The sequence below is a fragment of the Canis aureus genome, chromosome 3 (genome assembly GCF_053574225.1).
Source record: "Canis aureus isolate CA01 chromosome 3, VMU_Caureus_v.1.0, whole genome shotgun sequence".
Taxonomy (NCBI): domain Eukaryota; kingdom Metazoa; phylum Chordata; class Mammalia; order Carnivora; family Canidae; genus Canis; species Canis aureus.
The window spans coordinates 25,309,301-25,324,181 of NC_135613.1; the positions used below are offsets into that span (position 1 = coordinate 25,309,301).

At 54.1% G+C, this 14,881-nt stretch overlaps 1 protein-coding gene and 1 long non-coding RNA gene across 2 annotated transcripts; one reads left to right on the forward strand and one right to left on the reverse strand.

The window, feature by feature from the left end:
• Positions 1-1,863: 1,863 nt before the first annotated feature.
• On the forward strand, positions 1,864-10,999 carry TUBB3 (tubulin beta 3 class III). The gene is made up of 4 exons (XM_077891248.1): positions 1,864-2,021; positions 8,297-8,405; positions 8,856-8,966; positions 9,606-10,999. Exons 1-4 carry the CDS (start codon positions 1,965-1,967, stop codon positions 10,679-10,681), a joined length of 1,353 nt encoding a protein of 450 aa, XP_077747374.1. The 5' UTR covers positions 1,864-1,964; the 3' UTR covers positions 10,682-10,999.
• Positions 9,115-14,355, reverse strand: LOC144310378 (uncharacterized). The gene is made up of 2 exons (XR_013376077.1): positions 13,913-14,355; positions 9,115-12,412 (listed from the first exon to the last, which is right to left on the reverse strand). It is a non-coding gene; the product is annotated as an uncharacterized LOC144310378 (long non-coding RNA).
• Between the last annotated feature and the right edge of the window lie 526 nt (positions 14,356-14,881).

Sequence of the window (14,881 nt, forward strand, 5' to 3'; positions counted from 1 at the left end):
GCCCTTGGGTCCTCCTTCTGTGACAAACCTGGGTTTCTCATGGAAGAGCCCACCTGGTTTCCTCCACAGATACTGAGTGTACAGTCGACCCCCTTCCTGATACAGGTTCGGCAGTGGCAAGGGTGATGGTATCAGCCAATTTGAAGGCAGGTCTAGTAATGCCTAAAGTCTTCTGCAGCCTCTGGCCAACCACCCCCAGCACTGCCCCAGCCAGCCTCCACCTACGCTGGCAGCTTCAGCCCAGACTGCTGGCCTCAATGCCAGGAGCTGGTTCCCGGCAGGGCCAGCCTTTGCTGGGAGACAAGACAGTGAGTCAGCCTTGAACCTGGCACCAGAGCCCTCTGGGGATGGAGAGAGAACTGGCCTGGCTCACTGCCATCACGCAGGGAGGCAGGGCATGTGGGTAATGGGTCTTGGATGCTGCAAAGCTTCTTCCTTTGCTCAGACGGGGAGGTGCAGCCAGCTCCGGGGAAGAGCCAAATGCTCACCAAGGACCCCCTGAATGGGGACAGGGAGTGGCCCCAGGCAGTGGAAGCCAACCACAGAAAGCCACATCATGGACACATTGTGGGGGAGGGGTGTCTCTTGAGAACAAAAGACCCATTTCTAGACTAGCCAAACTGGAGAGATTGGGGGACGGGGGAAGAGGGGCTTGTGCACGACCACACCCTGTCAACGCACTCTTGAGGAGCCCAGACACAGACACATCACAGGCCTATTCAGCCAACAGCTTGTGGAACACCCATGCACTCTGAGACCCTTCCTGGGAGAATTTCTTACTCAACTATCAGAAGGACCTTGTTATAAGGTCATTTCACTACAGAGTCTGGCCCCAGAAGAATAGTAAGCCAGTGGTATATGTATGTGTAACATAACATCTGTACTGCATGTCCACTTCATCCCCTTTCTCTTCTGACCAGTGGACTCCCTTTCCCAGTTTTTTTCTCCAAGAATCCCCCCCATCTCTGCCTTATGCACACACCATCTCACTACATAGCCCCTACCACCAATGTTGTGTTGGCCTCACTTGGACCAAAAGTCCAGGAGTACAGGTGACATCAGGAAGTGAATCAGACAGAAACCACTGCCCACCATCCCACACCCTGCCAGTCCCTCACCTGGCTTGTGTCCTTCCGATAATTCCTGACATCAATATTCACTGAGCAGCGGTTACACACCAGGCACTGTGCCTCGCTGGGGTACAAAGCCTCCCCCTGCGCAAGGTCCATTTGGAATCTCATGAAAGCCCCTGAGGGAGGAGGGGCAGGTGGCATCCCCCCACTGCAGGGAAGGACGGGGAAGTTCACAGCTGCCATTGTAATCGACCGTCCTTCTGACTCCGCGTTTCTGAGCCCTGCTCCATGCTTTCTTCTGGAGGGTTCAGTGTCTGCTGCAGCCTCTTCCTGCCTCTCCCACCCCTAAGGGACCCAGCAAAGCTCAGGGTACCTCGTTCGTCCCTTTATGCCACAAGACAGGGAGCTGAGAGGGAGAGGCGTCCTTTTGGGATGGAACATGGGGTTGGTCCCTGAGCGGGTGTGGGGAAGAAAGACTGTCTGCAAAGCCGCGGGGTGGGGCTGCCGCAGCGGTGGGACCCGGGAGGGAAGTCTGGGCGGGGTCCGAGAGCCAAGAGGGGCTTCTATTGTCCTCCCAGGAGCCCGCCAGCCCCTCCCCTCGGTGTGCGGGGTGGGGCCCAGACTCCCGCCCCCCACGGGCCCCCCGGACCCGGGTGGCGGCGGGAGGAGGCGCCGCATCGCGCTGCCGGGCGGGGATGCGCGGTGCTGATGCTGCAGGCCGGTGCCGCATTCTGCGGCGGCGTCCCCCGATTGGCCGCGCGCGGTGACGCCAGGCCGGGCGCTGCGGGGGGGCCCAGCCTATAAGAGCGGGCGGCGGGGGCGGCCGACCCTCCGCAGCCAGCCCCGACCCGTCCGCGCGTGTCCCGCAGCCGCCCGCCACACGCACCGAGCATGAGGGAGATCGTGCACATCCAGGCCGGCCAGTGCGGCAACCAGATCGGAGCCAAGGTGAGGACGCGCGCCGCCTCCATCCCCTCCCCCGCCCCAGGCTCGGTCCCCGACACCGGCACGCGACCCGCGTCCCCACCCAGAGCCGCGCTTACCACCGCGAAGCCGAGAACAAAGGGACGAGCCGGGGTGATCCCGGCCCTGCCACGTCCACACCGCCTGCCCTCTGTTCCTGCTCGGGTTAGCTCAGGCCTGCAGGAGCGCAGCCCAAGTCGGCGACTAAGCTCCATCCACAGCGGCTGCAGCTGCGGGGACGGTTTGGGCGTGGCCCTCTTCTTGGGGTCGCAACTCAGCCTTGAGCGAGATGGGTGGGGTGGGCAGGTGTGGGTGGGACACCCCCTTCAAAGCCGAAATGATTCCATCTGCCCTGCTCCCGCTCCCCCCACCAACAGGATGCCCTCCAAGTGGCCAGAACCCCCCCCCCCAAAGGCCCCCAAACATACAGTTTGGAACCTCAGCTTCCTGACCCCACCCTGTTCCTTTGTTGGGGGAGGGGTTGGGCCCAGACTCGGGGTGACCTTGGCCCAGGACTGGACTCTCCCTCTGCTCAGCCCCGCCTGGACAAACGCCCGGTGGGGTTGGACAGCGCCCACTCAGGGACCATGGAGTCAGGGTGGGTTGTGGGAACAAAGCTGGGCTCTGGAATGGAGAGCTGCATCACCCTGCGGCTCCTCCCCTCCATTGTTAGCCTTCCTCGGAGACCTTGGGACTAAGGGGATGAGAAGGTGGTATCATTCCCCACTGGAACCTAGGAGACAGTTGTCACGTCCCCAAGTCCAAGGAGATTATTTCTTGCCCAAGGTCACACAGCAAGTGTGACCAAAGAGCCATGCTATCTTCCAGAGCTCTCGTCCCTGCAGACGTCCAGCCCAGGGCTCAGGCTGGGTGGGTGGGGCCTGCTGCCCACTGGGACACTCCACAGAACAAAATGGGGGACCCCAGGGGTGGCTTTGTCAGGACCAAGGCCAGGGACCCAGGGTGCAGTGGTGCAGGGCGAGTTTCCCAAAGGAGGCAGTGGGAGGAGACAAGTCTTGGAGGGGAAGGGGCCAAGGAAGGGATTCCTCTGGAGGCTGTTGCCATGGAAACCAGGCAAGAACAAAAAGCTAATTACAACCCGGCTGGGGCAGCCTCGTGGCTGATATGTAAATTGCAACTTCTCTAGGGTGGAGGCGACTTGGATGGGGTGGAGGGGTGGTACCAGGGAGACTCCCTAATCACCCGAAGAAACAGCTGTGCCTGCCCCAGAAAGGGGGCTGGGAGAGGGGGAGGCCGGGGGGGATGATGGCCTCAAATCAAATCAGGGCTCCTGGGGCAGTCACTGACAGCTGCCCTGGCCAGGTGGGAGGGGCGGGGGGCTCATTAATGTGGTCACAGGGGCCAGGCCTGCCCTGAACATCTGCTCCTCAGAGGGTCAGGGGTCACTGGGGGAGGGAGGGCAGCCAGCCCTGAGTTCAGCCTGAGCCTAGCGGAGTCATGATCTGTTTATACACCCATCCTTTCTGTGGCCCGGACAGACACATATCAAGCAAAGGCAAGTCCACGCCCGGAGCTGTAGCTGGGCTAGGGCTAGGGGTAGGGGTAGTGGGAGGGAGGTGGCAAGAGGAGGAGGGAAGAGGGCAGGGGCCATAGCCTGAATGCTGGACATGTGTCCTCAGCTGAGATTTTTTTTCCTCCTTCTTAGAGTTGTGGCCTCATGGGTTTGCTAATTATTTTTATTCCTTTTGGGTTGATTTTCTTATTTTATGTTGTTTTAAAAATTAATGTCTGATCCTTTCTAACAATGAAACCAGAGAGAGGTGGATTTTGTGGGGGGAGGAATTGTTTCTTTCTTTTCCACCTCTGCCTTTTTTGGCCGACCAATGACAGCAGTTGAGCTTTTTCCTTCTGGACTCCTTGTCCTGGAAAGTCTTCAGAGACCAAACTCAAAGAAAATGCTGAAAGCTGGGGCCAGGCCCAGCAGATGCTGACATCTGCCCTGTGGAGGGGCAGTTCATTAACCATTTCTGTTTACTGATCCCATATTGGCTGTGGGCTTTCTGGTGAGGGGAGAGAGCAAACCTTGACATCCCATCACCAGCAGCAGCTGACAGGGGTGAGGGTGGGGGTGGGGTGGGGGTGGGGCTGCTGCTCTGCTTGCTGGACCTGGAGCGGTGCCTGGCACAGTTGCGCCTGCTCTAGCGAGGGCCCTGGCTGTGGAAGGATGGAGAGAGGTCAGGGCGAGAACACACCTCTCCTGAGAGGCAGTTTGACATCGATCGCTACTGATTGAGCACTGTGCCAGATGCTTTAGGCGCCATCACCTCACCGGGAGGCAGCGAGAGGAGGTATCGCCCTTCCCCCAGGGGTCGTTCCGGGAAGTGGAGGCACCGCCCAGCAAGGACAGGGCAGGAGTCTGAGTCTAGGTCTGCACGGATACATCAGGATGGGCGGGGCCTCCCACCCCCTACCCGCCACCCGCCACCCGCCACCTCACCGTCGCCACCAAACTGGCGGATGAACCCGGGGACCTCGGCCTTCCCCTCTGGGTGCAGGACCTTCCAGGAGCCTTTGTCTGCGCCCCCTTCTCTCGGCCGCTGGGCGGAGCTTCGGAGGGGCGGGCCCTGGCGCTGACCGCCAATGCGGGGAGGGATTTCCTGATTTCCTTGCACCCGCCTCCTAACTGGGTCAGAGTAGCGCTGGTTGTGCTCGGGGCGGGGAGAGACATCAAGGTCCTGAAAGGGTCCAACGGCCATGAGTTAGCAAGCCCTCAACTTGCCTTGGCAGACGCCTCCGTGGCCCCCGAGCAGGGACGCGGCAAAGGATCAGCACTGCGGACAGCGCCGGGGGGGCGCGTGGGTCGGTCATAGCAGCGGAGCTCAGACCCGGTAGTTTTCTCAACTGTAGTGGTGGTCATAGTTGTTTCTTATTTAATCTACAAAATTGTATTCTTTATTTATTATTACGTAATATATTTTACTAATAAGATAATTGATTAATTAAAAAAAAAGATTTTATTTATTTATTTATTCATGAGAGACACAGAGAGAGGCAGAGACACAGACAGAGAAGCAGGCTCTTTGCAGGGAGCCTGATGCGGGACTCCATCCCAGGATGTAGGATCACGCCCTGAGCCAAAGGCAGACGCTCAAACACTGAGCCACCCAGGCGTCCCAAGATAATTATTTTATTTTATTTTATTTTATTTTAAGATTTTATTTATTTATTCATGAGACACACACACACACACACACACACATACACACAGAGGCAGAGACACAGGCAGAGGGAGAAGCAGGCTCCCTGCGGGGAGCCTGATGTGGGACTCGATCAGATCCAGGGTCTCCAGGATCACTTCCTGGGCCAAAGGCAGGCGCTAAACCACTGAGCCACCATGGATCCCCCAAGATATTTTTACTAGTTTTAACTACAAAAGCAATTATTAATATATTCTTCTAAAAAGTTGCAGATAAAGTCAAAGTGCCCATTTAGCCACCATATGCCTCTAGGTCCTGCTCTCCTAGGGGACAATTTTGCTTTCCATTCTTCCAAGCTGTTTTCTGTGCATGTGCACCTATACATCTTTATACAAAAATATAAAATCTTTTTGAGGTCCCCTGTTTTACTTTACATATCATTATCCAATGTGCCTTTCCCTCAAGGATGTGTCTTGGGGGTGTGCTCATATCATATTTTACTGCACCACAGTATCCCAAAATATATTGACTTTTCAAAACTTTTATTTTTGGGACGCCTGGGTAGTTCAGTGGTTGAGCATCTGCCCTCAGCTCAGGTTGCGATCTTGGAGTACTGGGATCAAGTCCCACATCAGGCTCCCTTCATGGAGCCTGCTTCTCCATCTATGTCTCTGCCTCTTTCTCTCTGTGTCTCTCATGAATAAGTAAAATCTTTTTAAAAATAAAACTTATTTTTGTTATCTGTGCATATGGCTTTACAGATTTAAATAGCATCTAACCTTTTAACTCAATGAAGCCAACATTTGCTGAATGCATTGAGACTTGTGCTAACCCCTTAATGTGGGTACTATTATCATGTCCACTTTACAGATGAGAAAACTGAGGTCCCAGGAGGTAGAGTCACTGGCACACATCAACTGGTGCTGGGATCTGGTCCATCACCTCCTGGAAGACCATGCCTTCCATAGATGCATTTTCTTTCTTTCTTTTTTTTTTTTTCCATAGATGCATTTTCAATAACTTTCTGTAGATCTGTTGATGGTAGGGTAACTGAATCACTCTCTCCTGGCCCTATACTTGCTGTCTTGAACTCATCACTCCTCTACACGGGCTACGGTGTCCCTGAAACCAGAGATTTGTGGGTGTCCCAGAGCTCTGGGGACCAAGCCCCTGGCTCCCATGCAGGCCTTAGGCTGAGGAGGCCATAGGGATCCAAGTAGTGGTAGGAAGCTCTGATCAGGCCCTGAATGCCTCAGTGATATTTCTGTGTGTTTATTTTTCCTAATTACAAAATTATCACACACTGTGTAAAAAGAACAGTTAACAATGACAAAACAGAGAATAAATCCAGCCCCTCCCTTCACTGAAATGACCTCTGATAACAGCCTCTCTGGATGAATTGCCAAGACTTTTCTATGCATTTTATAATAATAACAATACCTGCCCATATCAGAATTTTAATTTTTTACTTATTAAAAATTTTTTTCTTAATTCATTTGAGAGAGACAGAAAGAGTGAGCGAGAGCACCAGCAGAAGGAGGGTCAGAGGGAGAGGGAGAAGCAGACTCCCCACTGAGCAGGGGGCCCAACTTGGGAATCAATCCCAGGACCCCTGGATCACGACCTGAGCCAAAGGCAAAGACTTAACCGATTGGGCCACCCAGATGTCCCTATCAGAGTTTTTAAACATATTTTTAGGTAATCTCTTTGTTTAGAAATTAACATTTGACAGGGGTGCGTGGGTGGCTCAGTCAGTTGGCAGTCTGCCTAAAGCTCAGGTCATGATCCAGGGGTCTTGTGATTGAGCCCCACATCCGGCTCCCTGCTCAATGAGGAGCCTGCTTCTCCCTCTCCCTCTGCCGTTCCCCCCACTCCTGCTCTCTGGTTCTCTCTATTTCTCTGTCAAGTAAATAAAGTCTTAAAAAAAAGAAATTAACGTGACAATTCCAAAAGAGTCAAAGGGTATATAGTGAAAAGAACTTTCCCCCAACCCAGACCCACATTCCAAGGCCCAGGTCCCTGGAACAGATCTCTGTGTGCCTGTTAGAGACATCTATATTTAGATAAATATGTGCAAACTGGGTTCTAATTGCTTTTTTCACTCAGCTGTCTTTTTGCCAGCACATGACTCACATGTAAAGGCTTGTTATTTCTTGAGGCCTTCATATCATTCATCTTTTGAAAGTCACTCCAACCCTGAGGAACAAAGAGGAGGGGCACTGGAAAGTCACACAGCGTGTGACTCCTGACTCTCCTTGTATGGGCCCACTGTGCTTCACAACGGTTTGGCAATGCCCTTTGGGTGAAGGCCGAGCTCTGTGAAGCCTTCCCTTCACCCAGGGGGTACGTCTTTACATATATGCACACGTTCACATGCTTCCTGCTAAGACTTGTTCTCACTATCAGGCCTATTGAACAGATGAGGACACAGAGTGCCTCCAGGACCCACTCAGGGTCCGACAGCTGGAAAGAGGTGGTCCAGCTCCTGTAGGGTGAGTGGTAGCAGGTAGTAGAGAGAGTAAGCCCTGGGAGTCAGGGCTATGCCAGGTCTTTGCAGGCAGGCTGGGGGGCCCCAGGCAAGTCATTCCCCATGCAGGCCCCTGTGATTCCCGCTGGCTGAGGCTGATGAGGTACTGAACACTGCCAGACCCTGTTTCTAGACATCCCATGCCCTGACACTGAGGGACATGTGTATCCTGGACTCTCTCTGTCCCTTGCCTTCTGTGTACCTCCATTCCTTCATCTGAAAAGAGAGAATAAAGAAAACCACCCCAAGAGAGTGTTTATTACTAACCCCTCATGGAGGAGTGGACCAAAGGCCCCTGGTTAGCAAAGGCAGAGCTGAGTCTGGAGGAACCAGGTCCATGTCAGCTGAGCCCTGAACCACACTGAGAGCTCCAGGCACCATGAACATGCAGACAGTGGATGCATATTGACTATCACAATTTTCTGAGAGATGACAGAGCTTGGGGGTTACTCAAAGGGGCTAGTGCAAACTTTGAGTCCAGGCCCCTGATTTTACACTCAGGGCTGAGTTCATGGGAGGGAAAGGGCCTGGCGGGGGTCATGAGCACTTGCTGACCCTTCCTTTCCCCCCTGCAGTTCTGGGAAGTCATCAGTGATGAGCACGGTATAGACCCCAGTGGCAACTATGTGGGCGACTCAGACCTGCAGCTGGAACGCATCAGCGTCTACTACAACGAGGCCTCTTGTGAGCTCCCACCTTACCCCCATGCTTCCTCTGGGAGGAGGGGGGAGGGCTTCTTGACTGTGGGGTCTCAGCATCTCTGCCCTCCTCACAAAACAAAGATGAAGAACCCTAGAAACTGCCATTGGAGTGAGAGTCAAATTTGTATAATGCTCAGCAGAGTCCAGGAGGCCCCTTAGGAAGCCCGGGGAGGGTCTAGAGTAGGGACCATTTAGCAATTAGTATAAAACAATGTCCATAGTGAACTGGAGAAATATTCACCTGCCCACATGGATGTAGGATGTGGTCCCCATTTCATGCATGGTTCCAGCCTCTCTGACCCCAGAGAGTCTGAGTGCTTATGGTGACAGCATGACTCTGGCAGGCTGGGCAGGATTTAGAGGGCAAGAGAATTGCGACTGCCTGCAGGCCCCTGACCTTCTGTGACCCACATAACCCACCCTTTCCCTCTAGCTCATAAATATGTGCCTCGGGCCATTCTGGTGGACCTTGAGCCCGGAACCATGGACAGCGTCCGGTCTGGGGCCTTTGGGCATCTTTTCAGGCCTGACAACTTCATCTTTGGTAAGTCTCCCCTGTCCCACACTCTGATGCAGACCCCATCACAGGCAGATCCAAAACAGCAGAAACAGCAGGGCAAAGTCACTCCTTAGCAAGACAAAAGTGACCTTTCCAGTTTGCATTTGGCAACAGAGGCTCCAAGAAAGGGTTCTGTGCAGGGAATATAAACCACTTGTATTTCATTGTGTAAAACAGAGAATTAAGTTTATAGGACTGTTACAGAACTTTCAGGACAGGAGTCAGTCTCCAGAGGACTCAAATTCATGGGCATGCAACACTGCTGTGATCAAGATGGCCTCACCCCATTTCTGTCTCCCAGAGCTCAACACCCCAAGTGATGGGCAAAAATCCCCATTCACACTCCAAGCTGCAAGGGATTCTGGGGGTCATAGTTTACACTCCCAGCACGGCTAGCCAGAGGGTGGGTGGGCTGGAGGGGAGGGCTGACAGACTCATCCAGGAGCCCCTAGGGAGGCAGAGCAGGAGCTACCTACCACTCCAGGTTCTCAATTTCTGTGTAGAGCCCTTAACATTGGGCATCCCCATGTCACGGAGCTTCCACAGTTGCTCTCTTTGATGGCATGTTCAGGCAGGCACTATAGGTCCCCCTCCTGCTTCCCCCTAACCTGTCCTCACCTACAGGTCAGAGTGGGGCTGGCAACAATTGGGCCAAAGGTCACTACACGGAGGGCGCAGAGCTGGTGGACTCAGTCCTGGATGTGGTGCGGAAGGAGTGTGAGAATTGCGACTGCCTGCAGGGCTTCCAGCTGACCCACTCGCTCGGCGGGGGCACAGGGTCCGGGATGGGCACACTGCTCATCAGCAAGGTGCGCGAGGAGTACCCCGACCGCATCATGAACACCTTCAGTGTGGTGCCCTCCCCCAAGGTGTCGGACACAGTGGTGGAGCCCTACAACGCCACGCTGTCCATCCACCAGCTGGTGGAGAACACGGACGAGACCTACTGCATCGACAATGAGGCTTTGTACGACATCTGCTTCCGCACTCTCAAGCTGGCCACGCCCACCTACGGTGACCTCAACCATCTGGTGTCGGCCACCATGAGCGGCGTCACTACTTCTCTCCGCTTCCCCGGCCAGCTCAATGCTGACCTGCGCAAGCTGGCCGTGAATATGGTGCCCTTCCCCCGCCTGCACTTCTTCATGCCCGGCTTTGCCCCACTCACCGCGAGGGGCAGCCAGCAGTACCGCGCGCTCACGGTGCCCGAGCTCACTCAGCAGATGTTCGACGCCAAGAACATGATGGCTGCCTGTGACCCCCGCCACGGCCGCTACCTGACCGTGGCCACCGTCTTCCGCGGGCGCATGTCCATGAAGGAGGTGGACGAGCAGATGCTGGCCATCCAGAGCAAGAACAGCAGCTACTTCGTCGAGTGGATCCCCAACAACGTGAAGGTGGCCGTGTGTGACATCCCACCCCGGGGGCTCAAGATGTCCTCCACCTTCATCGGCAACAGCACGGCCATCCAGGAGCTGTTCAAGCGCATCTCGGAGCAGTTCACAGCCATGTTCCGGCGCAAGGCCTTCCTGCACTGGTACACGGGCGAGGGCATGGACGAGATGGAGTTCACTGAGGCCGAGAGCAACATGAACGACCTGGTGTCCGAGTACCAGCAGTACCAGGACGCCACGGCCGAGGAGGAGGGCGAGATGTACGAAGATGACGAGGAGGAGTCCGAGGCTCAGGGCCCCAAGTGAAGCGGGAGGGGCAGAGCCAGGCTGTCGCTGTGGCCCAGAGGCCTGTCCCCCAGAGCCACGTCGCCACTGACACCGCCCCGAGCCTTGCCCCCACCAGCTCTGGCCACAGCGCCCTAGGGCTCCCGAGTGTTTGTCCTCCAGTATTTACGGCATCCCCACCCCACGTGAGTCCTGTTTTCCCACCATAGGTCAGCTCCATCGTGTCTGCTTTATTTGTCAGCTCCAGGCCTGTTTTATGGTTTGTTTTGTTTTTTGTTTTTACTGGTTTGTGTTTATATTTTGGGGGGGAATACTTAATAAATTTATTGCTGTCAGATATCCCTGCCTGGTCCTGGAGATTTCTTTTTATTCTGGAAAGTTGGGTCTAGAGGGGTCAGCAGGGGCAGATAGGGAGGCCCAGGCTGGGGAACGGTCATTGTCTCCTAGGCTGGTCGCCGACGCAGGCCTGTGTGTACAGCCTGCGGGTTCTGAAGGCACAGCTGCTGTGGAGCTTCCGGAAGTGGGGTCCTGGACACGGGCCATGAGTGGATGAAGCCTCATTCTAGAACCACAGGTGTAGCTTGCTCTTGACTTGAAAACTATCCCTAGTCTCCCATAGGGAGACACACACTCCAGAGCATTCCTCTGGTTTATCTGTATGCTGCACGTTAGAGGAAGGCAGTGGAGACTCAAATGGGAGGTTGGAAGGGAGGACCCTGAACACTCCCTAGAAAAAAATGTGGTGTGTTGTAGAGTTGGGTTTTGGGCCCTGGGAAGGGGCTGGAGGGGGTCAGTAAGCTGTGGCCACAACACAGGCAAACCCCAGCACACCCCGGGTAGGAAGCCATGTGAGGGCTCCATACGTCCCCTGGTGACATTCCTGTGGCTGTAGGGCTCCCAGTGTGGGACTGCAGGGGTGGGCTCCTGGAAGGGACCCACCATTACTGTGTATAGAATTGGACTTCTCCATTCAGCCTTCCCACACCCCATTCTTCAAAGCTAGGGGTTTCATCAATCCTAGCTCCACCTGGAACATAAAAGGGGCTTCAGTGCAGGCAGCAGCACCCTGGCTCCTGGCTCTTTTATCTAGATATTTGTGCAGAAGAAAGCCAAAGAGACCACTGGCCCCTGATGTAGGCTAGGGAACTAAAGCCCCCAAAAGGGTCCAAGTCTCAGGCTTTTGCCCTGACACAGGCTGGGCTTTGAAGTCTCTGGGGTCCCCTGAGCAGCAGAGAAGCACAGTCTAAGAGCCAATGCTTCTGGGCACCTGCTGTGCTTGGTCAGCTCCAAGCATTTCACATTTGGAAATGTGTGTCTCCTTAAGAGCTGTGTGTCTCCATCCCACACATGCAGTGGCTGGGTCACAGTGTATAGGACTGATGAGGCCACATGGTGAGTGGGAATTTGCGCCCTGCTCTGGGTCACAGCAGCTGGGTCCTCATCACCAAGAAAGGGTTAGATTGCAGGAGAGTCTCCTCCATCACATCCCAGGGCTACACAGGGCTGTAGGCCTCCACACTGTGGTAGGGAGTGGTGCCCACAGCTCACATTCTCAAGGCTTCTGGACCCAAAAAGGGTTGAGACACCTGCCCAGTGTTGACAAGAGCCCCTGCAGCTCCTGACATTCACAGATGCTCCTTCTGGGTCCCAGATCCACTGTCTTAACTGGGTTTTCTCCTGAGGGCTCAATACATATACCTCATTTAACCTTCACAGTGATGCTGCGAGGTACACATCATTATCATCCACATCCTACAGGCAAAGAAATGGAGGCTGAGAGAAGTGAGGGCATTTGCCAGTTGGCAAGTGGCAGAGCCAGGTGTCCAGCCCAAGGTTGTACACCTCTCCATTTGGCTTAAAATAGTCAAAAATTTTACTTCCCTCCCAAGCACTGGCACCCACCAATACATCATCTTTGCTCATGTCACTCAGATGAGGCTGGCCTTCCTGGGCCACTCTGCCTTTGTGGAGTTGACTGTGGGGCCAATCCCCTTGATCCTTCTCCCAAGGTCCACAATCCAACTTAGTATGAATGTGTGGTGTACATTTTGGTGGGGACTATATTGGTGGGGATGTGAGGAGGTGGAAGGGTGGCAGCCCAGCACCTCTAGCCCCCTAGCCCATTTCTGCTGCCCCCCAGAGTCCATCTCTGCTTCCCCCCAGAGTCCGTCTCTGCTTCCCCCCCAGAGCCCATCTCTACTCCCCCCCCAGAGTCCATCTCTACTGCCCCCCAGAGTCCATCTCTGCTGCCCCCCAGAGTCCGTCTCTGCTTCCCCCCCAGAGTCCATCTCTGCTCCCCCCCAGAGCCCATCTCTACTCCCCCCCAGAATCCATCTCTGCTGGCCCCCAGAGTCCATCTCTTGCCCCCCAGAGTTCTGTAGTAGGGACCTCATGCTTTCTTTCCCAGCCCACTCTTCTCTCCTCCAGCTGGTTCTCCCCTGAGCCTCCAGCTTTACTTTCTTATGAGGAGTAACATAGGTCTCTGCTGTTTTGCACCATTGTATCTTCACTTCTCATTGCCTCCATTTCAGAAATTGTGGGACAGACCTCAAGTCAGTCCTGTGTGCTACATGAGTTCCTGACCCACAATATCCCTAAGCATAATGAAATTGCTGCTTTATGGCACTGAACTTCAGAGTGGTTTGTTATATAGCAACTGAAAATAGGAACACACATGGGGAGTGGCTAGAACAGCATGTGACCCATAATAAAGGCCATGAATGTTTGCTCTTAAATGTATCCATTATTATTAGCAAAGGGAATTTGTTTACAGAGATGCATGGGCATGAGGGTGCAGGTAAGCTCAGCTCAGTGACTGCTGAGTCCTGCTTGAACCTTCTAACAGGGCTCTGACTGGCCCAGCACCAGCACTATCCAGTGTGGATGACACCTTTGGCTGGCATTCGGGACAGCCACTTCATTGGCTGCTTCGCCCTCAGCTCCATCTGTCCATTTCAGCCTAGGTGAAGGGCCAAGGGTGTCCAGACCTGGGCACACTCCCAGCTTTCATGAGGGAGAAGCCTCAACCCTTCCTGAACCTCTGCCTGGTCCCCTGCAGGGAGTGTTCAGGGGCAAGGAGATGACTTTAGACTGCCAGAGCAAATACAAGATGCCCAGTTGAATTGGAAGTTTAGATAAATGACAAATAATGTTCCACTTGGGAGCATGATTATAGGAAGCAATTATGCCTCAGTTGCTAAATCCAGGAATCTTAGCCTAGATCCTGCCAGCAGCCCTGCAGCTAAGCCTTACCTGGGGGCCAGGTGGCCTTGAGCTCTTCACCCACTCACTTGCTCTTCGTGTGACCCTATGAAGCAGGTGCTTACAGATGGAGAAAGTGAGGCAGGAGACAAGTGAAACTGCTCCAGAGCATCCAGATGCCAGTGGCAGGACCACAATTTGAATGGAGGAGGTTGGGGCTGAGTCGTCACCATCCACCCACCCTGGGGACAGCACAGCAGCCTGAGAAGGGCATGGTGGGAGGGACAAAAAAAAGTGGCCTTCACCACTGCCCTGCTCCTTGTGGCCAGGTCACTTCCCCTCTGAAGAAGAGCACTTTTCCCAGCTGCAAAGATCAAGTCCATGCTTGCCTTGCTTAGATAATAACAAATGAGAGTGTACACATACTGGAAGCTGATGAAGTCCACCTTTAGAAATTAGCAGATGCAGCTGTCGTTGCCACTGGGAGTGTGGAGTGGAACGGGGCAGGGGTTTGCCCAAATAAGGGATGAACCAGGCTTATATGGGATTCGGAGTGAGGTAGAGCTGAATGGAAGCCAAGTCACAGTGGCTGAGTGTGAAGATATCCAATTCTGACCAAGACATCGAACTTGACCAGAATCCTGTTTCCGGGGGAAGTACAGAGTTACAGTAGATATGGGGTATTGGTATGGCAGCTCATACTGAGGCTTCTCTGAGTCATACTCCAGGCAGGAGCTGGACACCGTTGCCATTAGTTGATTGCAAACACTGTTTCTCACAGTCTGTGAGTTTCAAAAACAAGGTTTCTCAACATTGTACCTGCTATGGAATCAATGTTTGTGTCCTGTCCCCCATATTCATATGTTGAGTTTCTAATCCTTAATATGATGGTATTAGAAGGTGGGGCCTTTGGGAGGTGATTAGGTCATGAGGGTAGAGGGTCATGCATGGGATTAGTGCCCTAATAAAAGAGACCATAGAGGGGATCCCTGGGTGGCGCAGCGGTTTGGCGCCTGCCTT